The sequence below is a fragment of the Gracilinanus agilis genome, chromosome 1 (assembly GCF_016433145.1).
Source record: "Gracilinanus agilis isolate LMUSP501 chromosome 1, AgileGrace, whole genome shotgun sequence".
NCBI classification, from domain to species: domain Eukaryota; kingdom Metazoa; phylum Chordata; class Mammalia; order Didelphimorphia; family Didelphidae; genus Gracilinanus; species Gracilinanus agilis.
In genome coordinates, this window is record NC_058130.1 from 537,407,873 (window position 1) to 537,435,772 (window position 27,900).

At 34.3% G+C, this 27,900-nt stretch overlaps 1 protein-coding gene across 2 annotated transcripts in view; it reads right to left on the reverse strand.

The window, feature by feature from the left end:
* TAF4B (TATA-box binding protein associated factor 4b) overlaps positions 1 to 27,900 on the reverse strand; it is a 196,632-nt gene that overhangs the window by 88,057 nt on the left and 80,675 nt on the right. The window contains exons 10-12 of one of the 2 annotated variants that reach the window (XM_044666491.1): positions 23,490 to 23,625; positions 22,560 to 22,665; positions 5,941 to 6,110 (exon numbers count right to left, since the gene is read on the reverse strand). In XM_044666491.1, coding sequence (XP_044522426.1) covers positions 5,941 to 6,110; positions 22,560 to 22,665; positions 23,490 to 23,625 — 412 coding nt within the window. Of the gene's footprint in view, positions 1 to 5,940; positions 6,111 to 22,559; positions 22,666 to 23,489; positions 23,640 to 27,900 lie in introns of both variants that reach the window. The other variant, XM_044666499.1, reaches the window with a different exon arrangement.

Sequence of the window (27,900 nt, forward strand, 5' to 3'; positions counted from 1 at the left end):
CTGGAAGTCATACCCATTATGAATAAAGGTTTGGAGATTATGATTTTCCTGGTAAAGTCACAACTTCAAAGATCTTAGACATTACATTAATAAAACTTAGCCTGAAGCTTCAGAAAATATAGACATTGTTTCACTTAGCCCCTAGAATCATTCTCTATGCAAGGTCATTTATAGGACAAAGTTAATAAGAACACAGATCAAGTCTAGTGTTCAAGAGGGAGAACAATAACTGTAGAAATTAGTGACATATTCTGCTAATTTTGGTAATTTTTAAAATAGAAAATTACATTGTTCCCTATTTAACAGTAGTTGTTAACAATTCATGCTATTTATTTCAATGAATTTGGAATATGGCTCTTTTGTCTACGTGCTTATAAGTCCTTATTCACTTTTAATTTTGTTTGTGCCTATAAGGGCATTGTTTCTATAAAGTAACAAGTAACTTGGTAGCTGAATTAGAATTAAAAGAAGCAGGTTCCAAAGTATCCACTCAGATTTTCACATTTGAAAATCTCCAATGTGAGCAGCCTGTTACTAGCTGCTTTTTTTTGTTATTAAATTGGGTATAGAAAAGTTCCTTGATTAAATATGGAAAAAATAGCTTCATGAAAACAATTTGGACTACATAACCAAAGGCAAATAATCAATTCCATTCTTCCTCATTAGTGGCTAAAGAGTATTTCAGAAGCATGTGTCCACCTACCTGCACTAAAAACTTTAAAACTATTAACTCTACATACTTCAGTGGCCAAATTAAAATGGGCTTTTAATGCTGCTGAAAATGGTGTGTGTTTGATTTTTGGACATGGCCAATATGGGAATTTATTTTGCTTGAGCTTATGAGTTTTGTTTTTCTGGAGAGAGAAAATAAATATCAATTGGCGGAAAATTTAATTGAAAATATAAGTATGTATGTGATCATGCACACAAAAGACTATGAGACAAATATTTATGTTCTCACCAAAAGAGACAGAACACTCACATTCTCTTTAGTTAATAAGACATTATTTAAATGGAAGGCAGTATGTAAGGCATTATGCTAGATGTGTGGGATCCAAAGACAAAAACCAAACAGTTCCTGCCCTTAAAGAGCTTACATTCTTTGACGATCATTCAAAATACTGGCTTTTACCTCTAAGTTTGACAAAAGAGGTACAGCAGTTTGAAGATCTGCCTCCACATTCTACATGGCTTTTTGAAAGAATCTTTTTTAAACCACAAATGCTTCATCAGTCTCCTTTCAACCTAGGGACCTATAAGCCAGACAGCAAGATTAAAGAGACAGCTCTGATAAGTCTGATTTCCTACACAGAAATCTGGGAGGTGCTATTCCTCTTCAATGAGAATTAGGAAACACAGATGGTGAGAAAGCTACAAAGCTTCTCACTGCCTCCTTGATCAGACCTTTATTATGTGTGGTGGTCAAAAGATTGATTGATCAAAGAATTAGAGCTGGAAGGGAGCTAAAAAGTTAATTTACTTCTATCCTTTCTCATTTTACAGATGAGGAAACTGAGGAACAAAAGTTAATGAACTAGTTCTAGGTCATATGGGTATCAGACTGGAATTTAAAGTCTATCACTCCTTCTATTGTATCACACTGTTTTACTGTTTTCTTTGATATGTTATTAATTCATAACCACACTGAGAGATACAAGAGCAAAAAATACATGTTCAAGTCAAATGAATGATTTGGGGATTACCAATTCTAAAAGATAACCACAGAAAGGGGAAACCATTTTGATACAAATAAAAAATGCAACCAAATAGGAACAATATACTTAATGTAAAAAAAAAAAAATCAACAATTCACATTTATAGCGACACAGTTGTTTTTTGAGAGCACCTCTACTTGAGAAACACTTTTCGGAAAGAGATAGCATGGCACAATGAAAAGAGACCTCGATTTGCAAAGTAGGAAGATAGTAAAAACTTCTCTCATGGATGTATTAGGGATTAAATTCTTATGTATAAAGTACTCTGCAAACTTTAAAGCACCATAAATATAAATTAAATTAGATATTAATAAAGTGCTACATAAATCTTAAAACTATATAAAATGCTAGCTGTTATTATGACATATGCTCATTGTTATTAATTACAGGAGCTAATATATAATAATATAATAAAAGTTCTCAAAATGTGATCCAGATACCCCTGGGGGTTCTGATTTTTTTTTTTCTGGGAGTCCATAAGTTCAAAACGATGTTCATAATAATATTAAATTATTATTTGCCTATAAAATACCCTTTTATTCCCAGCTATTATTTTCCAAATATATTTCAAGAAAAATAACATTAAGAATTCTGAATGCAGAAAAAGATGAGAATCCAACTATCTTCTATTGAGCTAGACACTAAAGAGATTTGCATCACTTTTCCAAAAGAAAACAATGCCACTTTTCTCACTGAATTATTTTGTTTTGAAAAATAGTAAATTTTTCATTAAAATGATATTTATTTTAACATGTAATAAACTTATTGTACATTTTAGATGTATACATACATATACATAAATTATCAGTTTTAGTTTCTAATATGGTAAATATTGATAGCTATAACCCACATAAACAAAAGCTCTTTGGAGCCCCTCAGTTTTGTAAGAGTATGAATGGGTGCTAAGATTAGAAAATTTTGATTACTACAGATTTAGTAAAATGATTTGGGTTCAATACCCATCTGTTATTATAGTGAGCTTAAGAAAGTTATCTTCTGTGTGTGGATCTAATCTGTAAGGCCTATTCCAACTATAAATCTGCGTATAATCCCTTAATGTTGGCAGGGATATATATATTCTAAATAAATATGGACCATTTTGGTCAAAATTTTCAGCTTAAATTTATATGAAATACAAAATTCATATAAAACATATTCCCCTCCCATCCCTATCTCACAACACACTGAAAATGCTTGCAGAAAAGTTTCTATTTTTATATTATATTACAAAGTTATACAAATTGCAAATAAACAGCTACTGGAACATCTAGTTGAAAACAGTCCCTACTAATGTTAAAGATGCTCTCACAAATTGTTTTATATCATTCACCAAGCAGCTAATGAAAAAAATTACATACTAAAGATTCTGAAATCACAAAAATACTGTAAATCATATTTAAATACCACTTAAATAAATGTTATTTTTATAAAATGAAGAAAAATTGTTAAATGGAAGAAAGTTTTAAATGACATTTAGGAGCCTTTCAAGAAACAAATTATTTATATATAGTAATTTACTAATATGGATTATTGTCTTGTTTTATTGTCTATTATTACTCAAAGGGACTAGAGTTGCTTTTGAACATAATTCTTAGAACAAATGGCTTTCTTCTACTTTTGTGAAATTATGATTTTAGTCTTTACTTTCTTTTTTAAATTATTTTACGTCAGTAATAAACACCATTTCCCCCTCTAAAGTACAGTTCAACCTATGGTTTGAAGTAGGGGCAAAACCCCCAAAACTTCCCAAGAAAATCAGGAGTGAGCCCTGCCTACAATTTCATCACATTAAAATAACATGACTATCAGTGTCTATTTCTTATGTAGCCCCCCACCAAAATCACAAAATACCTGGTCCCAGAACAATGCCCTGGATCAGTGATGGGCAAATTTTTTAAAGAGGGGGCCAAAGGAAAGGAAATGCTCATCTGTCAGTCTGTTTCTAAGGTTAACTCTTTCGAAGTTTCAGTGTATTGTATCTGACTTATTGTATTCATCAGATTAGGGATGCAGCCAGATAGAACATTTCAGGGGGCTGCATCTGGCCCACCACCTGTAGTTTGCCCCATCACTGACCTAGATTATTAGCACATCTGTGCCAATATTAATGTCTTCCCTTCACACATTCAAGATCTTTATGATGCTAGAAATACATTTAGTAAGGCGTGGAAAAGAATAACAGTGCAGCAAAAATATCTGCCCCTACTCAAGGGTCAGCACGTACCTTAATGTGACTAATGCCATAAGGTGATCAATGGAAGAAAAATGTAGATAAAACTGCATATGCCAGATTAGTAACTACACAAAAAGCTAGAAGAGAATCTGGCTTGTCACAGAACTTAAAGGGAGCTATCTCTACAGCTATAATGACAGTTTCAAAGAAGTAAGCAAATATCCCATTAAAGAAATATACATTTTGTATAATACATGTATAACTCAGTTCAAATTGCCTACCAGCACCTGGAGGGGAAAGGTAAGGGAAAGAAGGAGAGAAGTTCAATTATATAACTTAGGACAACTTGCTTGGACATTCTTTATTCATGTAAATGAGAGAGGAGAGAAGGGGAGGGGAGGAGAAGGGAGGGGAGAGGAGGAGAGGCAAGTGGAGGGGAAGGGAGAGAGGAAGGGAGGGGAGTGAAGATCATTGTTCCTATGCATTTATGTTGAAATTGAAATTTTGTAATTAGTATCCATTGACCTTGATCTCATCTTCAGAAGATTAGCTCATTTTAATTTGTCTGCAAGACTAAAAAGTAATAAATCCTTCTAAAAATCAGTGTCCAAAAACCTTGCTTTTCATGCAGGATTTAAATTTAAATTTGCCTATAGACAGTAAGTACTTGCTATGTATTTCTTAGATTGGCTAATTATAGGGTATACCTAACATCTTTTATTTTTTTTAAACAATGCAGAGAAGGTAACAAGGTCAGAAAGAAGCACAAGTAGAAAGAAGTACAGACAAGCAGGACAGCTTTGACAGCTATAAGCTGAACTTAATATACAGTCAATAAGAAAGGGAACTATACATAAAAGATCTGCAGCTTCAGATTTTACTGTTCAAATATACAACTGGAAATGTTCCATTTATTTAATGTTTAAGTTCAGAATAAAAAATGAAACTTTTAATGTGAAATACACTTGAAATCAGGTTGTAATTTTTTTTTTAAACCCTTACCTTCCATCTTGGAATCAATACTGTGTATTGGCTCCAAGGCAGAATTGTGGTAAGGGCTAGGCAATGAGGGTCAAGTGACTTGCCCAAGGTCACACAACTGTAATTTTTTTTTAATACATAGGCAAAACTAAGTCTCAAGAATAGCCCTATGAGATTTTTTTTGCATCAGTCTTTCAAACAAAAATAAAGATCTTCATTGATCTATGGTCAAAGCTTACCTGTATGCTTCCTTCAAGCAACTGATCAGAAGGGAAGGGAGGAATACTAACTGGTTAAAAATAAGGTACTATATACAAGAGTTCGAATAAGAAAATACATGCTTCTAGTTACATAAATATATGCATCTTCAAGCCTAAGACCCAGACATTGGCATTTTCTTTGTTATCTCTTTCAACATGTAAAATGGACTCCTACTACTTTTTAGGCCTAATGAAGAACATCTTTATTTAAAATAGTCATAACACTTTTTAAGACTAAGATGAGCTGTGTCTCATTCTAGGACTAAGTTTAAAAAAAAAAAACCCTTTTGCTTTTGTTCTCTCCTTAGCTAGTTTTAATATATGAGAACACACATACGCATGCACACGTGCCTCCCTTATGCCACATCTCCATAGAAGTTATGACATGATGAGAGGTATGCATAACACAGCTGTATATAAATATGGATCCACACATGAAAAGATGCAATGTTCTCTACTAAACCAAAGAAATATCAATGGCTAAATTTGACCTCTTGCCAACTAAATGAGGATCTGTACCAGATACAGAGAATACATTTCTAAAAAAAAAATTTTTGCCCCACCATATCCATGAAATCTGAAGAAATCTTCCATAAATCTCAAGGAGTTCTGGAATCATTAGACTATGCATTCTTTCCTGGAAAGTTTCTCTCACACACACACACACACACACACACACACACACACACACACACACACACAAATATACTGACAATATTAGTGGTCATGTGTGGTAATGTGCATTTTTATCCTTTTCACCATATGTATCAACATCAAGCACTTTGCCTGTCACAGAAACATTCATACTTACCAATGTCTAAAATTCTCTTTTGGAGAGCCCCCGTAAAAAGGAATGGTTCTTCTTTATGAGAACGAGTCAGCGTGCCAACTAATTCAGAGTTTGTTGCTAAGATGCAAGCATTTTCTTCACTGAGGTTGACTCCTGCCATGGAAGTGACGTCATTGATGTCATCTTCATCTCTAATAGAAAGACAAGTTCTTGTTTTGTTCTTTTTTGTAATTTAGGACAGGAAGAAAGCCACTAACCTAGTCTCCTATACGTGAACAGTTATTTTGTCCAATTTACTGGGTCACTGACAGAAATAACAATATAGTCTACTACGACTAGGTGTTAAAGCACATTTTGGTCTAGTAGGAGGGAAGGATCCTGAGACAACTTACCTTTCATGGTTCTCTTCCTCTTTCCTTCCTCCCCCCCACCCCCCATGAGAAGCATCAAAATCATCACAAGTGCAGTAAAACCATAACAGACCTTTTCAACTCCTTCATTCATGGTGGTTGCAGGTTACTCAGGTCCACCCCAGTCAAGACACCTGTCCATGACACTGATACTAGGTTGAGGAAGGAAGAACTACCAATATAATTTAACCTTTTTTTCTTAACAGTTTTACAATGAAAATTAAAAGGTTAAGTAACTATTCCTTAAGAGACACTGGTAATGATAAAGGAATATGTATCATTTCTTTACATGGAGCAGGAACAGATTCCTGATTCCTAAACTTCCAAGGACTTAAATAAATGTTCCCAGAGAAGGCATTTTGATAGTAATAAATCATTACCCATTTTAATAAAGTTAAGACCAAGTAAGATACACACACTTTCCCCACCTTGCATCTACTTTTTACATACTCTGTCCAGAGCTGGGGGGGGGAGGGGGGGGGATTAATCCAAATTCTGCTGATGAATCACTCCATTAAAAAGTATAAAAACAAAAACTTGTAGAAGGCTAACATGAAAATCGACTACCTTCTGCTAGCTGGGCAACTAGCAGAAAAAAGCAGCTGTGCTGTTAAGCAAAAAATGCTAAATTACTACAATACTAGAATATATAACAGGGAATAGTAAATAATACAATCAATGAAAGCATCTTTTTCCCAGTATCCATCAACAAAGCACTTTTCTTGTCATTCTATATACACATATTCAGTAACATAATTTGTGTAACTATGGCGGCATAAGCAAGGAATTTCTTCTCATTTATAGAGACAGAAAAAGCACAGGACTAGATAAATCAGGAGAATTCAGTTCAGGTCTGGGGCTCTGCTCCAAATTCACTGTGCAACCCTGTGCAAATCTTTTAACTTCTGAGGGCATCACTTTGCCATCTATACCATGGTGGGGATGGACTAAATCACAAAGGTCCCTTCTCAATCAAACTTTTCATCATTGTATGCCTGAGCTCAATGCTCTGTTACAAGATTAAATGACCATCCCTGGGGTAATGTATCTATTCAAAAAAAGGGGAAAAAAATATGATTGCCAGGGTCAAGTGCCCAAGAGCTGATGATCTCAGTGTCCAGCCTAAAAGTGCACAATAGCATTAACAATCCCTATCCCTAAAAATATTATTGGGAATAATAGTTGAACAAATAGAAGACAAGAGCAGGTTGCATACCTTGACAAATTTAATTAAAACCTCAAATAAACAAAGTAAAAAGCAGACGAAATGAGATGCATTTGTGTTGGCAGGGAGATCCGTAGAAGTTTTAAAAGGCAAAAATCCACATACTATCATTGCTTGAATGAAAGGAAATTTACTATGGAAAAAATAGTGGGGATGGAGATAGGATCCTCTAAATTACATCTGATTTATAAGACATTAAGTAAATAGATCTAATTCAATATCTATGTAATATGTTTTATGTGTTTCATTTCAAACTTTAAAAATTATTATGTAAACATTTAGGGGTTTTAAATTTTTTACAAGTATAACTAGTAGTAGGTTATAGTAGAATTGAGCTATATTTGGAGTTCAAGGATAAGAGTTTGATTTCTGGCTCTGCCACTTAACTCATCAATATATCTTAGGGGAAGCCACATAACCTATGAGCCTAAGTTTCCTCATAGAAATGAAGGGATTATCGTATGCTCTAAATGACTCCTAAGGTCCCTTCTAGTTCTAAATCTATAATATAGACACTGCCCAAAAATAAGCCTCAGTTCAATTGCTAAGTATGCAACCCTTAATAGTGTTCTCTCTCTCTCTCTCTCTCTCTCTCTCTCTCTCTGTCTCTCTCCCTCCCTCCCTCCCCATATATAGATGTCTAAAGACTCTTCTAACTCTCAGAGATAATGATTCCAAGTACCAAACAAACATTTCCACATTCAGTAGTACAGACTTCGCATTCAAGATCAGGCTCAAACACAGAAGAAAAACTCTCTTTTTTCTATAGGTTTGCCTCACATACCTGACATAGTCTCATGATTCTCTTTATCACAATTAGAATAACTAAGCATTAGAGAAAAACAAGTTGAGGGATATAAAAAATGGATTATAATTGCAGGCTGTGTTAAAAATACAAATTCATCTTTCTCTTAAAAATATGGTTGAGATAGTCTGATAGCATGGCAAAGGAATAAAATACAACACAATCTTTATACTACTGCCTGAAAAACAATGGATATTTACAATCAGGTATGGATTAAAGCCAGATGCCAAGCCCACTAGATCTACTTCTGCTAAGAACTTATGCATGGGCTCCAATTCCAGGGCCAGACTATGTGCTTCCCTTAGCATGAAACATGATGGTAGAAGTAGACCAGTACTCCTTGGCTCTTCAGTGGACCCAAGGGAATTAGAAGATGATTTCAGTAAATGAAGATGTACCTCGTTTTCCTAGAATCTCTTTACAATCCTTCTCCACAGGCACGCAGGGAACTGCCCCTACAAGATCTGTTGCCTGCTTTACCTCCTCCCATCTGGCCCCAGGCTGAGCACAGCTCCCTCTAGCCCAGCTGCTAGTTGCCATGGTAACAGACAGGAGAAGTAGAAGAGGACCCTGCTGAGGCAGAAAGTGCCACAGTGAACAGCACCCTATAAGGCTGAGGAACAGATGAAAAACTCCTCTAGAAATAGGAAGGAGATTGTCCTGAAGGATACAAAAGACACTATGTATTAGTAAGGGAAGGCAACAGAATGAACAGATTTCTAAGCATGAGGTAAAAGACGGCACATGAGAGTTATAAAGCATAATTCTTAAAAAGATAGTCAAAGTCCTTTTGGACAATTTTTTTATTTATTTCAAGATACAAAGTCAATATTGGAATCATAAGGCTGGAAGGGATTACATGAGGTCTTGTATCTAGCCCAGCGGTTCCTAACCAAAACTCTGTTGTTTTACAAATTATAAATTCTCATCCACTAACTGTTCTCCATGGCCTCAGCACAGTAGCTCTAGTCAGCTCAGGGGACATGAAATGGAATTAAAGGTGGGAATAAGGGAAAAAAAAAGTCAACATATGTTTACAGGTTTTAAGAAGTAAGAATCTTCGCTAGTAAAAAGTCTTGTAGACTGGTAAGGACACTGACAATCTATCCCCCTACTTTTAGACAACAATATCCTTAATTAACTAAACCTAGAAGTCAGATTATGATTTTTTAATTGAAGTCTAGAGCAAGAAAATGTCACAATTTCTCATGGTAAGCTATTCCTCTAATTTTAAGTCCATATAGAACTTTATACACTGTAAATAACGGTAGTCTTGGAAGTATGAGGCAACAAATAGTTCTCAAGTACCTACTATCTGCTCAGTAGGGGCTACAATATTTATATGCTAAATCCCATTCAAACTTCAAGGCAGTTTAGAAATAGAATTTCATTCTTACTTTGAAATGTATGCTAACAAGGCTGAGTTATTCCAGTGTTAAAGTTGATTATAAAAAGATCACTTTATTTAAAAAATCAGTGGGGGAAGATGGGTGGCATAGCAGATAGAGAGCCAGGGCTGAAGTCAAGAGGACCTAGGTTTAAATATGGCCTCAGACATTTCCTAGCTGTATGACTCTGGGCAATTCATTTAACCCTCTTTGCCTAGCCCTTGCCCTTCTATCCCAGAGTTATTACTAGGACAAAAAATAAGAGTTAAAAAAATCAAGAACTGTAAACTAATAACCATATGAATGAAAGTTCCAAATCACTAAAAAGATAAATGCAGATCAAAGCCACTGGAGATTTTTACCTCACACACCAAGAAAAACTGGCAAGATGACAGTAGCTGGAAATAGTTATTTAATATTGGTGAGACTGAGAGAAGCCAGGCACAATAATTAGTTAGTGGGGATGGCAATTTAATACAATCATCCTGGAAAGAAATTCAGAATAACAGATTTAAGTAAGGGGGGCTGGGAGGGGGGGGGGGAATTCTAGCTGGGTGGCTCAGTGGATTAAGTCAGGCCTAGAGACGGGAGGTCCTAGGTTCAAATCTGGTCTCGGATACTTCCTAGCTATGCGACCCTGGGCAAGTCACTCGACCCCCATTGTCTAGCCTTTACTGTTTAGAATCAATACATGGTATTGATTCTAAGACAGAAGGTAAGGGTTTTAAAGAAATTTAAGTAATGAAAATGTCAATGCCCTTTGGCCTAGAAACCTTACTGCTTAGAGATCAAAGACAAAAAAGTACCATATACTCAAAACAATTCATAATAAGCTTTTTTGTGATAGCAAATAATTGGAGATAAGTAAATGCCCATCATTTTGGTAACAGCAAAACCAACTGTAGCAATTAATGTGATTGAATATAGTGCCATGTTGGCAAAGGCATGGCACGAGTGCTGGACAGCATGGAGGGGGTTGTTCCTTTCCCCCTCTCCAAAGCACCCAAGGGCATTTTTTGCATTCTTCACCCAATATGAGCACTTCCTCCCTCCACTACCTGGGGTAATGCAGGGTGGGGGGGTTCATAGGCAGCTTGAAGGTACAGTTTGGGCCCGCAATCTCTAAAAGTTTCACCAACGCTGGTGAATAAAGAACCAGCCTCAAAACCAGGAAGACCTGGAATCACATTCAACCTCTTGATACATAAGGACTCTGATTCTGTGATTGGGAAACTCTCAAAGTCTAAAAGCTACATAGACTTATATTGATAAAGAATCAAAATAGAGGTTTTATTTTCCCCAGTTCATTTGGACTTACATAAACTTATACAGAGTAAACTCAACTGGAAAACAATATATATAATGTAAATAGAAAGAACACTTTTTTAATTCCCAAAACTTTAATTATAATGACCAAGATCAGCACTGAATAAAAGTCAAGAATATGTACTCCTCTCCTTTCACTGGTGGGATAGGGGGCTTTGGGTGTAGAATATTGCATATATTGTTGGATAATAGCTATGTTAATATTATTGAACTGCTTTTTTCCCTCATTTCAAAATTTTTTTGCTATAAAAGAGGACTTGGGGGTAAGACAGGGGAAAGGTCCTCAATCTTATCAGATAACTTCTAATAATGCAATAGACTAATTCAGAGAGGGGAGAAAAGGGAAAGGAACTATTACTTATTAAGCATCTACTATATGTCACATACTGTGCCAAGCACTTTACAAATATTATCACATTTGCTCCTCACAGCAACCTTACAAGGTAGATTCTATTATTAACCCCATTTTACAGTTGAAGAACCTGTGACAAACAGAGGTTAAGTGACTTGCTCATAGAGTCATAGAACTAATCTGAGACTATGTCTGAGTCCAGATTTTAATTCAGGTTTTCCTGACTCCAGGTTCAACATTCTATCCATTGGGCTTCCTAGACCAGAGGAGGAATTTTTTTTTTTAATCAATGTGATACAAGACATCAATAAAAAAAAACAACAATTTTTTAAAATCCATAACACTATCCTCACACTAAAAATGGCTCAAAAAAGAACTTTTAAAGTTTTCCCTTGATCTTTTTTATCCAGTGTGTATGCTATACTTAGAAATCAGGCAGATTTGAATTCAAATCTTACCTAACATAGGAGGATACTTGCTTATATTTCTTATGGCTTAGGTAAGACACAACTTCTCTTAGTTCAATTTTCACATCTACAACATGGGGGCAATTTTACAGAGCTATTGTGAGGAATGAGTGAAGTAACATATGCAAAGTGTTTTTCAACCTCTAAAGTGCTATATAAATTCTATTATTATTAATAAACCTTCCATGACAATATCAGCAATGCCCATTTTTAAAAGCAGGTTTTTAAGATGTTCCCTTCTTCCACTAAAGTATTATCCATCCTTCTGCTCACTTTACTACATTAAGAAGGGAGCATCATTCTAGATTATGTCAAAGTTAGCCAGACACAGAAAGATATATCACAAACAAAGCCTTGATCTTACCAGGTAACTTCTACACAATAAAGTAAAAGGCCCACCTTCACTATTGTCGCTGCTGCTTTCTCCACAAGAGAATAATTTTGGATAACAATGTAGATGACATGTATAAATGACACCCCCCCCCCCAGGAAATAAGCTCAAGTTCACACTTCTGGGAAGACAGAACTGGGAACTGTTTATATTCTCTTTTAAAAATTAATTATTTCTCTTCTAATTCTGAGGAAAGTCTGGTTAAAAAAAAAAAACTTTTGATGATTCTTGCTAGTCAGAAATAGGAGTAGCCTAAATAGATGAATTGCAGAGACATACAAAACATTTGCTTTTATTCCATTACTTTCAAATTCCTAACAAACTAGAATTGCTATCCGTTTGATTTCTAGAAGAATTGCTACGGGGGTTCAAAACTGACTTGTGAGTAACAGTTCCTTTTTTTTCTGATCAGAAATAATGAAATAGTGAAGAGATCAAAATGCAAGATAGCAGAAATATATAAACTTGATAGCTGGTCCCCAAAAAAATCACAATGCCAACACTAGCTACCATTAGACATATTCCCAGTTAATAAATTTGACCTCAACTTTGTGATTTATCTTGCTGTATCTGGCCAACTATGGCATAACCTCTAGTATTTGACCTTCGATTGGCAGTGCTACAACCTCTCTAGTATTCCAAAGAATCTCTAAAACACAGGTTGTTGGCAAAAGGTGCTACCAAGTAAGCACCTAAAGCAATACTAAAAGTAATCATAAGTTAAAAAAAAAAAAACATGTACCCACTCCCTATGTTAGCCAGTTTATTTATCTATCTAAACACAGATCTTTTTATACATTAATTCATTCCATGAGCCATACACACCTTACTTTCTTTTCCCCTAGGTAACAAAACAACAATGCTTTGGTTTTTTAAAAAAGATTACAAATGAATTAGCGTTCACAAAGAATTAACTCCATTTGTTCTCAGTCTAGAAAAACAACTTCCTTGTTTGAGCTGAGTATTACTCTTCAGAATTAATGTTCTAGAACTGGAAACAACTGAGGTGTTCAATGGCAGGGAAATGGCCAAACTACTGCTTACTACTATCAATGTGAAGAGAGTTAATAATGTAATTAAGAATTAAGATAATGAGCATAAAAATATATGAAACATTAAAAAGTGGAATTAACAATATTTATACCAGTTTTAACTATATAAAAGGGAAAAATACACCAGGTGAGAGAAGGAAACTAAAGGAAAAAAGAATAAGGGACCAAAAAAAATATTAAAAGTAGTCATAGTCATCAATAGGTAGAAACTATTTAAGTAAATACTTTTAAATGTATCATTAGTTTTGTTCCTATTTCAAGTTAGTTGGAGAATCTTATTCTTTTAAAATGAAGTTGAGACAAGGAAGTTGTATAGTCTTTAATGGTAGAGAATCTCACTAGAACAAGTTGCACAAAACATTCCTTAAATTGGGAAAGTTGAAGAAAAGTATCAGCCAACACATTTTTCTCAAGTTCTTCCCTTAAGAGAACTTTTGAACCTTTCTTCTTTGCCCTCATAATCCTTTTAAAAATCTTATTGCTGAATACTATTGTGCTCAAAGGAATAATAAACTAGAGGAGTTCCATGTGAACTGGAAAGACCTCCAGGAATTGATGCAGAGTGAAAGGAGCAGAGCCAGAAGAACATTGTACACAGAGACTGATACACTGTGGTAAAATCGAATGTAATGGACTTCTGTACTAGCAGCAATGCAATGACTCAGGACAATTCTGAGGGATTTATGGAAAAGAACACTATCCACATTCAGAGGAAGAACTACAAGAGTGGAAACACAGAAGAAAAACAACTGCTTGAACACATGGGTTGAGGCGGACATGATTGGGGATGTAGACTCGAAATGACCACACCAATGCAACTATCAATAATATGTAAATAAGTCTTGATTGATGACACATGTTAAAACCAGTGGAAATGCGCGTTGGCTATGGGGGGAGGGGTTGGGGGGACCATGGAACCATGGAAAATTTTTCTAAAACAATAAAATATTTAAATCTAAAAAAAATTTTTATTGTTGTTTCAAAAAACAAAAACATTGATGATTTTCTGATTATACTCTTTATAAAAAAGGAGGTGGAGTGCGAGAAAGTGGTGGAGATTTGATGATCTTTGAGGTCTTCTCTGAGGACTTCCAGCTGTAAATCTACAATATTACCCCAAACCTCCACTAAGAAAGTCCACCCTGGGCATAAACAAGGACACAAAAGCAAAATAAACCAACTTTTGGAATACTTTCAATATGCCTCCTTTTACTACTAATTTATATTCTACTACACTATAATAATGGACTTCATTTGACAGAATAAATAAGAGGGCCTTTTAAAAAAGAGAACAGTTTCGGCTTACAGCATAGATATGGCAGCAGACGGTCAAGTCAGATTTTAACCAGGGTTGTAACACAAAAGCTGTATCAAGAAACAATTCTGACAAATATATGCAGAATCAATTAAGAATGAAGGACAAGAATACATATATTCTAAAAAAGCTGAGGCTGTCTAAGCTCAGAGACTAAGTGACTTGCCCAGAGTCACACCAACAGTAAGTGTCTAAGGCAAGATCTGAACTCAAATCTTCCTAACTCCAGGCCTAGCACTCTATTCAGTGAGCCATCAGCTTTATCTCCTTATATAGCTCATATATACTGTACCGATTTCTGCTACCATACTTTTTCCCATGCTATTCTTCTCCCACTTAAAATTTTGCCCATCATGATTTTTAATCCAAACCCCATATACTTCAAGGGTCAGTCTAATTCGAGACTCTCCATGAAACAAACTACAATGATTTTCCCCTTTTTGAAATATTCCCGCACATCTTTCATTGATAGTATCAATCATGTATATGCTATCTATTCTTTAACTCTTGCTCTTGCCCCCTAATCAATATCATAAGCTCCTGAAAAACTAGATCATTACTTTTGTATTTTTGGCAGCCTCTAGGGAACCTAATATACTAATTTGGACATAAAGCACTTAAAATCAGGTCACAGTTTTTACTGAGTTTTATCACTAATTGCTTCTTAAAAGTGATCTTCTGCCATTTCGAGTCACCACCTGAAACAAAACTTTCAAGATGTCCAAATTATTTCAGCAATCTCCATGTAGTTTTCCTACCTGAAGCATCTTTTATTTCTAGTTGATCTGTATATGTTTGTCAGGATAGTTTAGTTTTCAGATTGTAACCCTGTTTAAAATACACTGATAGCTACCTATTGCCATGTATGCCCATGCTGTGGCCCAAAGCAGTTCCCCTACTTAGTATATCTCCTTATCTCTACACTGTCAAATGAAGTCTATCACATCATTCAAGATTCAATTCTAAGTAACCTGAGCTGAACATTCCTTTCTCTAACTGTCCTCACTCTAACAACTAACAATTAATGTTCTTTAATGGTAGGAGAATCAGATAACCAAAGTTCAAATTTTAACTCTTTATGACATATGTAATCTTAAATCAATCATAAATTTCTCTCAGTCTGTTTCCTTACCTGTAAAATATGTTCACTTTCTGCCTCAAAACATAATCATCAGGGGCAGCTGGGTAGCTCAGTGGATTGAGAGCCAGGCCTAGAGACAGGAGGTCCTAGGTTCAAATCCGGCCTCAGACACTTCCCAGCTGTGTGACCCCTGGGCAAGTCACTTGACCCCCATTGCCTACCCTTACCAATCTTCCACCTATAAGTCAATACACAGAAGTTAAGGGTTTAAAATTTTAAAAAAAAATGCATTATTAAAAAAAAAAACATAATCATGAGGATCAAACAAGGAAACATATATAAAAAAGCTTTGTTAATAAGGGTAAGATACTATAATCATTAGCAATTATATCAGGTAGATATTTAAATTTATTGAATTATATCAATTAGATATTTAAATTTATTCAACCAGCTACTAAATTTTATAAGATATGCTACATTACTATATACAAAAAACCAATGATTCTTAAGTTAATGGAGCTTAAATTCTATGCAATCATACATTTTTCTAAAGTTGTTTTTTCCTAAAAGCTCCTAATTTTTTTTGAGGTGCCCTGAATCTCTTAAAAGCTCATTTAGCTCTCAAAGCAACTTCAGTAACTAGAAATTAAGTTAATGCACATTCCCACAGCAGAGACAAAACAGGATTTCTATAGAGCATTTTTAATACTCTTGTCTATTCTGGCCCTCAAATATGCCAATTGTAACATGAGTCTCTGGCGCCCTCTGGTGTTCACAAACTGTATATTCTCCCTCCAAGCCATCCTAGTTTTCTCCAAAGAAAAGAGAGAAGTCCTTAGGTTTAAACCACAAATTAAGAAATATAGTAAATAGTAAAGGTTTTAGAAAAGTGAAGATGTCAGTCTGAACATGTGCATGTATCACTAAATTGTAATCAGTTTAACTCCCGGGAAAAAAATCAAAGTGAAGAACTGATTATTCCTCCCATTAAAAAGGTACTTTCATTCCACTTAGGTCAAAAAAGGCAAAAATGAGACCTATTTGATGACTTTGTCTTCACTGAAAGAATCAAGGCAGGGATTTTCAATGTGTACTTCCCCTTTAAGTTTGTTTCAAAACCATAAAAGATGTTAAATTAGAAATTTAAAAAAAAAAAATTCAGAAAAATAGAAAGTTTAGACTACGAGTCCATAGAGGAATTATTAACCAGGCTAAAGGGAGCTCTTGAATCTCAATTCTCAATAGTCGTGCGTGTATGTGTGTCTATTCAAGAAATATTAAGGTCTTTGCAAACATGATCAATTCCCTCATTCAGGTTAAAAGTACTTTCTTTTTGTAACATGTTAAAGTCAAAAAAAAAAAAAAAAGCATAATAGTCAAGTGAAATTATATGTCACACACATGGTCTAACTGGCCAGTACATATTGGAAGGGAGTTATCACAATAGGCCACTTAAAGAGTTGCAGTAATACAAATTGGCAAACAGTAACTATAAGCTATAGGGGGAGGGGGTAGATATAGCCTTCAAGCAAAATTGCATAGCTGGGAAAACCTGGGAAATAGCAGCAGCCAGGAGATAAACTTGGCATGCAACTAAGAAATGAGGATGGCTCCTTCAGCAATGGTGGCAACCTGCAGGAAATGAAATAAAGAAGCATAGCTGCAACCGTAGCCACAAGAAATGCCAGCAGCAGCTCAAGGCTCAAATCAGAAAACTATCTTTATACCTAAATACATAAAGGCCTGGTTATACATCAAATAGCTCAAGAGCACTGGATGAGCAGCTGTTAACAAGGCCAAACTACTATATAAAGAGTCAGTCTAAGAAATCATAAGTTCTGCCATTAATTTACTAGTCTAATACTCCAAAGTTGACATTCCAATTGACGTGGACCTCAAATTCTTTATAACCCCATATCACCAGGACCTAGAAGAAATTTCAAACTGAATGTCCTGAAGTCAGTTAAAATTGAATATGTACAAAAGAGAACTCATTATCTTTCCCCTTCCCTTTTCTAACCCTCTTCCAAATTTTACTGCTTCTTTCTATCACAAGCACTACCACCCTTAGAGTTCCCAGGATTGGTTGGACTCCTCGCATTCTCTCAACCCACATAAGCAAAGAGAAAAGAGTTCTTTGTCACAAGTCCTTGGCACAGTTAAATGGTTCAACACCAGAAACTAATATAATTTTATCAGTGGAAATTACAATAAAGAAGAGGCACTGCCATTTGCTTTGCCTTTGGGGCCTTATGGACCTTGGGACCTTTCCATTGGCTGAAATCTTCCTCATGTATTGTCTTTCTCATTAGAATATGAGCTCCTTGAGAGCAGGGACCATGTATCCCCAACACTTAGCAAAGTACTTGTATATACTATGTGAGAAAAGCTTGAAATTAAAGATTTAATTAATGTTGGGTGGAAGACAATAAGTTATTTGATAATGTAAATAGGTATTTTGATTAAGGTGATGATTATTCATTTAGTTGTGAAATCTTGCTCTTTCTACTTCTATAACATCTCTATCTATCCAACACTTACATATAACACACACACACACACACACACACACACACAAAAAAAAAACCCCTCTATCACCTTAGTACAGGTTCCCATCACCATTCACCTAGATCAATACAAATCTCCTAATCTGAGTTCCTGGCTCAAGTCTCTGACCACTTCTATCCATTCCTTACCCTGCTCTCATAGAGTTTCTTTGAGATATGCTCATTACTACCTCTAGAATAAAACAGACGCTCCTCTGTTTAATTTCTAAAACTCCTCACAACCTGGCTCCAACCTTTGAATATTTGTTGGAATATTACTCCCCCTTCTCCATTTCAATACAACATAACTGGCCTTCTTTGTAGTCTTCAAATACAAAATATCTTGTCTTTTGTGCCTTTTACACTGGCTGCCTTCCTGCTTGGAATGTATTCCCTTCCACCCCAATGAAACCCTTATTTTAATAGGCAGCCCAATAGCTACTTTCTATAAGAAGCCTTTCCTGTCCCCCTCAACTGATGATAGTAACTTCCCTCCTGAAATACACTGTATTTTAACTCCTTTGTATTTGTATTTGTTTATTCTCTTTATGTTTATTACCTATATACTTATATAAGCATTGGTTATTCTGCCATCAAAATATAACCACATTCTTTACAAGTAGAAACTGCTTTATTCTTTGTATTGTATCTCCAGCATAGTGCGTAACACATAATAGACATAAAAATTTGCAAATTACATATGCTGGGTAATATACAAAGAATTTTTTAAGTAACATTTTTCCTTAAAGGATACATACTTTCTTCTTTCAAGAAAACATTTACTGACATCTCTAACAAAAGCCATTGTCCTATACAACATAAAAATTTACATGACAACTAAAGAAAGCTAAATTATGATCTCCAAACCAATATTAGCTAAACCTCCGATTTAAATTTTTTCTCACATACCATCATTTTAACTTAACATCTTTAGGCTCACAAGACATATTGGAAACAATTTGCACTAGCCTTTACCACACTATTGATCCCCTACTAAAACTTAAATATTTGGCAGATCATTGACAGAAGCCTGAGAAATCAAACTAAAAAAGTGACTAAATATTAGTAAATAAGATTGGAAATCTTGAACATAAGTTAAACGCACATTTTTCAAAATTTATTTTATAAAACAAGATACATCTAAATTTCAAAATTATTTTGGCTAGCCTCAAAAATCATAAATATATAAATCCTGACAATGCCTATTAAGTATAGCATGATTAGATAAATCACAGATAATTTGATATAAATTATGTAGGCAAGAAACAATTCCTAGGGAAACTAGAAAACAGTCTGGAAGAAATTAAATGGCTCAGACCAACCTCTTATACCACATTCCATAATAAGTTCAAAACAGATGTGAATATTAAAATGTCATTTATATTATTAAAGATGTTAAAATATTAATATTAAAGATATTACCATGAAAAATCTAGAAGAGAAGCATATCAAATCACTTTTAGAGCTGAGTGAGAAATTAATTCTTAATCAAAGAAAGAAAAGAGGCAATTATAAAAGACAAAATAATTTTAATCACACAAAACTGAAAGACTTTTGCACCAAAAAAAATTAATATATGCAATGTAAGAAGGGAAGCAGTCAAATGGGAAACAGTCTTTGTAACAAATATGTTTGGTGAGTTTGGAAAAAAGATATGCAGAAGACCAAAAGCCATTCTATTGCTGGAGAAGTGTTGAAAGAATATGAGCAAAGAATTCTTGAGATAAGAATTGTAAACAATTTTAAATTGTATAGAAGAATGTTCTAAAAAAGAAACATGAAAATCAAAAACCCTTGAGGTTACTAATGCCTAAGAAATTGGAAAAGATAACAAAAGATGGGAACAGGATCTTCAAAGAGTTGCAGAAAGACACCTACTATAATGCATCATTGGTGGAGATGTAAATTAATATCAACATTCTAGAAAGCAACTAAAAGTTTTGTAAAGAAAGTTACTAAAATGTTCAGACAGACCCTCTGACCCTCTACTGTTAGAGTGGAGGGTAAAAAAAAGAAAAATAAAAAATAAAAGACTATTCATACTATTTGTAGTAGCACTTTTATGGCAGAAAAGAACTGGAAATGAAGTATATGTTTCATCAATTGGAAAAATAAGTAAACAAATTGGGGAACATGAATGTAAAGGAATATTACTATATAGTAAAAAATGACAAATATGATGAACAGAGAAACATGGAAAGACTTTAAACTAATACAACGTTCATGAAATTAGCAAACCTGAGGAAAAAATACACAGAATGAGCACAATAATGTTAATGGAAAGAACTACATGACAATGAATGCTACAAAATTTTAAACAAGTTTGACCTCAAAAAAGTTATATAAAAATAACCTAAATAGCTCCTTTGAAGAGGTAGGGGTGTGAGGTCCACAGGTGTGGAGCACAGTATACTATTATATTTTTTCAAAATATTAATCAAGTTTTATTGATTTTTTTTCTTCTTCAAAAACATATGTTATGAGGGATGACTGTTAAGGAGGAATACAGAGGTAAATATAGTTGATGTATCAATAAAAATACATTTAAAATGTATTTTCTCAATAAAAATTAATTTAAAAAAAACTGGTAACTAGCATCTACGGGACTGATGGAATGTTTGTACTGGTTATAGTCGAGTAGCATCACTCTCAGGGCAGGATTCACTGAAGTGATGAAGTGCCAAAGGGGTAGAAAGATCAATGATTTGAACATCATAAGGAGACTAAGAAATGGCTGTTTGATGGTTTAGAGATAGAAAACAAAAGTCATTTGAAGAATGGTGAGTAGTTTATCTGTATAGAACAAAGAAATGTATCTACCTCCTCACTATAATAAGGTCTGCCTTTAAAACAACCAAGCTTAATGAATCAATTAATTTACATTAAATTACATTGGTTTTTGCTGTTTAAATTTTTGGAAAAAAAGAGTTTCTACAATGTATCTCACCAATTTTAATACAAACTAAAGATTTAGGAAAAATATGAAATCAGGAATAATGAAATAAGGGAATAATGGTATATGGATTACTTTTTTTTAAGTCACCAAAAGTAAAAGAGAACTTTAAATCTCGCCAAAGACATGATTAAAATAGAGTGGGAAGAGGGAAAGAATAAGAGAAAACTAAAAAAGTTAAATGCATACATACATACAACAATACTGTCTAGCAAAACACAAGTATCAGAAGACGTTTTTATCATACCCCACACTGTATGATTGCCATTACATATGAGTGTATAAAAGATTTCAAAGACAATATAAATGGAAAGCCCTAGAATGCTATTATATGTCATATTTTTAAGTGCCAATACCTTTTAAATAGAAGTTTAAATTTCCATAACTTAAGGCAAATAATACGTTTCACTATATAATTCTCTGATTTGATTCATCATATAAACTAACGTTTAATAGATTCAAACACTAATTAAACGTCATGAAAAGTGAGAAAAGACAACACTAGACAACTTTCACTGGCAATATAACCAAAGATCTTAGAAGGAAAACATTTCCCAAGAACCAAGATAATAATAAACATTCTAAATATTGTTGGATAATGTGCATTTATTTCTATGACAGGAAAATGGGGTTAATTCACATGCTGTTCCATGTATCTCTTCTCCATTTTTATGATATGATAACAAAATTTTTACTTTCAAGGCTAATAATCTGCTAAAGATGGATAGTTAAGTATATAACTTCAGCTATAGCCAGGTTTCATGGGAGAAAGTTATAAATGAAACTGAGGGCAGTAATTCCTGCCTTACTTTGAATTTTTGAGGACACTAATCAATTTCAAATTATGTTCAGTGACATCTAAACTCAACAAGAACTCAGTTGCTCAATCTAGATTTAAGCTAATTTTTAAAGATGCTTCATTTACTCTGACTTCCAAATGAATTAAGATACCAACTTTCTCTCCAAATTTTTCAAATTTTCCAGTGTTTTGACACAGTATTCAGTACACTGTCAACACTTAAATGCTTGCTGATTGAGAAAAGAAACCTCATTGGACCAATCTGATATACACACTTATTGTATATTATTTATGTTTATATATGCACATATATTTTAAACCTGGGTCAAATTTTCTTATAAAGTCAAAGGCCAGTAATAAATATACAGGTAAATATTCCTTCTTTCCCATTATTAAAGGTTATAGCCTGCCAAAAAAGACAATTTAAAGCATATATTTTAAGTGTTATTCTCTCTATCTGCAGTCCTGTCTATTTCTTGTTAAGATCATTCCTTAAGCCATATGAAGTTCCAGCAATTTATTTTCTTTACCTGAAGGATGTTGTTCCATTCTCTTTTATTTTGTTTTTCTGAACAGGAGGTGCTTGAAGCGACAGAATTTTATTTCCTGGCAGGGTAATTTGCTTTAGAATGGAAGCTGAGGGGAAAAAAAAACCAAAAAACCAAATACATCACATACACACAAACATGGCACAACAGGAAAAATTCAAGATGATTATTTCACATACTATCTGATCAAAAACGATTTTAAGCTGATAAAGAACTAATTGTGTCCACTCAAACTAGGACATAATAATGAAGTCAAAATGTATTCTCTATTCAAAATTTCTTACCCCCAAGATGTTAATTTGATTTTATACAATTATGCCACAGAATTCAAGTTTCAAATTCTCATCAAGGTTATTGGTTTTCGTTTTTTTTAAAACTAGCCAAATAGCTACATCAGTACTTGAAACTTTACTGAAAATAGAGAACCCTTCAAAGACTAGCCAAATCACATTTTTAAAAAACATTTTACTTTCTTAAAATTCATGATAACAAAAATATCACTTTTTCTGGTTCCAAACAAAGAACACATTTTCAGCACTTTAGTTTTCTAAATAAAAGAAAAACTACTTATTTACTGATTTCTTTTTTCCAGTGCCAACATAAATATCACCTGAAGCCATGAACCCACATGTGCACACGCAATATGCACAGTCTCACTCCTATAACAGCGGGCAAAATACAACCAAATGGTGAATACATACATGGCCACCTATCTTAGCTCTCTATTGATCTCCAATATGCCATAACATTACCTTGCAATTTATTGCTAAGACAAAACATCATGTCAAATCCTAATCCTTTCCATCCCTTCTTTGTTAGGTAGAAGGAAAAAGCAAAGATATCACACCACCACCATCCGTGCCACCACAAAATGTCCCAAATTCAGACTGCAAAATGCCAGAGAAACCCTACCTGTAGGAAATTGATTTGTTTGTATTAGTGTGTTCAGGGGCATCCTCTTTTGTCCAGATTTCTGAATGGTCGTGGCTGAGGAATGTGGTAGGGCAGTCACTTGTTTGACAATGCCTCCAGAAGGCTGCTGTACTACCTGGAAATAACAAACTACTGTTTTTTTGGTTTTTAAAAGAAGGTAGGAGGAAAATAAGACAATCCACAAGGAAAAAAAAATCACAATAGAACCACCAAAATCAAATTAAAATGAACAAGCCACAAATAAAGAGAATATAACATCAACATGTTCATTTGACTAAATTTTCTTTGGGCAATAAAGGGGAAGCTTTCAAATTTTAACAGCATACTCTGCTCGTGAAATTTCAAATACACTATCACCTTGACATAACAAGAAAGTCTTATTAGTTATATTTGTTTGTAGCAAAATTAAGCTGTTTAAGAGTTCCAGAAAGATATGAATAATCTACAATTTATCCTGTTCTACCTCCAATAACTGAACTAGAATTGTTTACACTAAATATAAGTTTCATGGTCAGCTTTCAACTTTCAAAGTTGGATCTCAAAGACATTTGGCCAAGTTTTTTAAAAATCTCATTTTCCATGTAAAAAATGTTGCCTAATACAATCAATATTTGAGGTTAAAAACAGCATGCGCGCGCGCGCGCGCACACACACACACACACACACACACAGAAAATGGGATGCAATTCCTTGCCTAAAGCATAAAATTGATTCTATAATTATATGATTCTAATTTTAAGAAAAGATGAACTTATGGTTTAAATGAAAGCAAAAATTAAACTTAGTTTTCCATTAATTATAGCATTTTCATGACTTGTCCTTCATAATAACTAGTCACAACCATGTCATTTTTAACTCTTATTGCAACTACCAAAGTTCATAAACACTGCCACTAAAAAGGAAATTGTAATACAGTTTAAGGTCACTGCCATAACCACTGAAGACCAGTAATCATTGTAACTGTTGTTTCAAGAGATCTATGCTTCATTTATCTTAGCATTAAGTCATTTTACTCTTTGAAACTTTCTTCATGATACCTCTGAAATGTCTGCAAAAATTTAACAGAAAGCTGTAGATGGAAAGCTACCATCTAGTTAAACTAAATGACTTAGAAACTTTGGGTAAGCTTGGCCTAATAGCAAACCAATCAAGCAACTTCCTGCTGCTGTTGAGGAAGGCTGAGCCTTCTCTCTCTGGTGGGAGATCTGAGCCACAATCAATCAGGTATCCACACCAAGTCTGCCACCAACATGATAAAAGGCCACCAAATGCCTAAGGAAAGACAAGCCATTCCAGGTTGGAAAAAAAGCAAGTTAAAGCTTCTCTGCCGTTCAGTACTGGAAAAGGGCCCCTGATTAGCTACTGTATTTTCAGTGTGCACAGAAGGGAGGGAGGAAACAGGTCACATGGTTCCTTAATTTCACCAAGACCATCAGTATAATATGCCCTACATGATTGCCAATCAAAACAAATAATGTTAGATAGTGAATTAAGAGTTTTACACCAGGGTTCACACTATCTCGCTTCGCCCCTGCACCCCAAGGAAAAGCTTGTCATCAAGAAACTCATCAAAGAGATTTCTTCAATTTGGTACTCATATCTCACCAACACCCTCAAAATCTGAAGTCATTCTGATTGGAGAGCTGGAAGACAATGCAAAAAAATTCCTCTCAAGGGAGAGATCAGAAGTCCAGCAAATTCTATTTCCCATAAGTTGTGCTTTTTGGGGTTGACTCTACTAACAGCATGCCTCCATGCCTGGCACCTTCTCTCCTTACTCTTTTCAGTCTCCTTGTGTTTCAACTTCCCCCTTCAAAGGGATCTTTTCTTATTTGTATCCTCAGCACTCAGCACAATGTCTGACAAATAATAGGCACTAAATAAATGAATATTACATTATAATGTACTGTGTCATATTCTTTCAAACAAACTGTATTAAAACCAAGGTGAGTTTTTATTTCTTATTTTGGACTGGACCAGTGATTTCATCACTAGAGGAATTCCTAGTAAGGAAACCATTCTACCAATGCATATCAGCACCTGCACTGCCACTTAAGTCTTTGATAATTGTCAAAATACTATTTATATTAGTACACTTCAGAAATGCAAACTGTAGTCCATTCAAGAAGATTCACCCAGTTGCACAAAGAGAATACACAGTACATTTAAGAATTTAAATGTTTCAAGTCTTTACTTAACTTTCCTTAAAACAGTAATAAAGAAGTAGCATTTTGTTACTATCCACAAGATGCTTTTAGCAACTATGTACTCAATAATACAAATATATTTAACTACGGATTTCACAAAATATTTGTCATATAATGTCTGACATAGTAAGTGTTTAATAAGTGCATTTTCAGGGGACAGCTAGGTGGCTCAGTGGATTGAGAGCCAGGCCCAGAGATAGAAGGTCCTGGGTTCAAATCTGGCCTCAGACACTTCCTAGCTGTGTGACCTTTAGGCAAGTAACTTGGCTCCCATTACCTAGCCCTTACCACTGTTCTGCCTTAGAACCAAGTATTGATTCTAAAATGGAAGATATGGGGTTTTTTTAAACTGTTTTTTCATTCATATTTATGAGAATTTTTAAGTATCCCTCATCCTAACCCAATGTTGCACTCTAGGTAGATAACTACCTTGTATGCCTTATATTCCTAGGTTCCTCTCCAATTGAGATTTAGATAAGGGCAATAGGAAAGATTAAGGTGGACCATAATCATTTTATAAAAATACCTCAAGAATTGTTAGATGGAACAATTATATGTCTTGTACTTGGACAGAACTAGGAACAACAGAGAAATTTCAGGAGTAATTATAGGGAGACAGTCTACAAGGGAAAACTTCTAAAGAATTTAATCTGACCCAAAGCAGAAAGGTTCTGGTCTTCAAGCAAAAGCTGGATGACCATTGATCAAAAAGGTTGTAGAGTAGATTCATACCACATGAGGTTGTGGTTGTTAAAGATTACCTAAAAGGTTTATCCTTAAGACTCTATGAAATTCTACTGTCTGACATACATGCATAGCTAGTCCACTAAACAAAGAACCAAATTTCTACTGGATCAAAGAACCAATCATAAATCATTATCTTATGTTTATTCCATACTTTCACACCCAGAGATGTTTTTCTATGCAGCTCTTCATTGTATCCACCCAAAATTGAATGAATAATTAAAATCCACAAATAATCTCTCAAATCCAAAATGTCACGGGTAATGAAAACCTAGAAATTATCCAAAACCTAATGTTACCAGTACTTTCAGCTATTACCACCCTGCTTCTAACTTACAAACCTTTCCTTAAAAGTGATAAAGAACAAAGTGAACCTCTCTATAGATTCTCCCCTAAGAAGTACCCAAAAGGAAAGAAATAAGAATAACAAGAAACAGACATGTTGACAGCATAATCTGAAACCTGAAAATTCTGCTTATGAATAACTGAATTAAATAGCTATTATAATTGAAAAAATAGAAATGCAATATATTTAATGAACATCATCATTTCAAATTGAAGATTTTTTCCCCCTTATTTCAACTTCATCTGGAAAGAAAGAGTTCATTAAAAGCTGAGCTCTACTCAAATGCTGAAGATGTTCCAACTAACCAGAAACCTTTCAAGAAAATCCATAACAAAGACTCAGCTTAAAGTTTTAGGAAAACTTTAATGATTGTGTTTGCTAAAAATGGCTGCCTAAAATCCAAACAAAGAAAATAGGATTTTTTAGGAGAAAATTTCTTCTGCTCCATAATTGTCCAGATTGGGGGAGGGAGAACAGTATAGATAGAGGCAAGATGTTTTTGGTGGTGCCGGCAGTGATTGCTGAAATGTATACTTAAAAATATTCTTACAACTTTGAAGGACTAAGAATTGTGATCAACACAGGAATAACCTATCATGATTCCAGAAGATTAATGATGAAATCAAGCTATCCATACCTCTTGACAAGTAACAGATTCGGAGGACAAAATAAAACATTCTTTTAAGACTTGGCAAATTCAGGAATTTGTTTTGTTTCATTATGCATATTTGTTAAAAGATTTTGTTTTATTCAACGAGGGGCTGGGAATGTGAGGAAAGGAAAACAGGTTTTTTCATTAATTTTTTTTAAATTTTGGATTCTTGAACTACTTAAAATATCAATTTAATACAATTTCTGTTCAGTGCTGATTAAAAACCACAATAACGCACTAACTCATGACACTTTTAAGATAAGCATAAGGTGATCCAAAATAGCAATATTTTACTTAATACAATCACTCATTAAGTAGTTGATCAGCAATTCACTTGGAAAAAAAAAACAAAAGAGATACCAAAAAAGAAATGGAAATTGATATTTGGGATAGAACTACTTTTAAAAAGATGAACTAAAAGTTTTAAGCTAATTTTGCGGT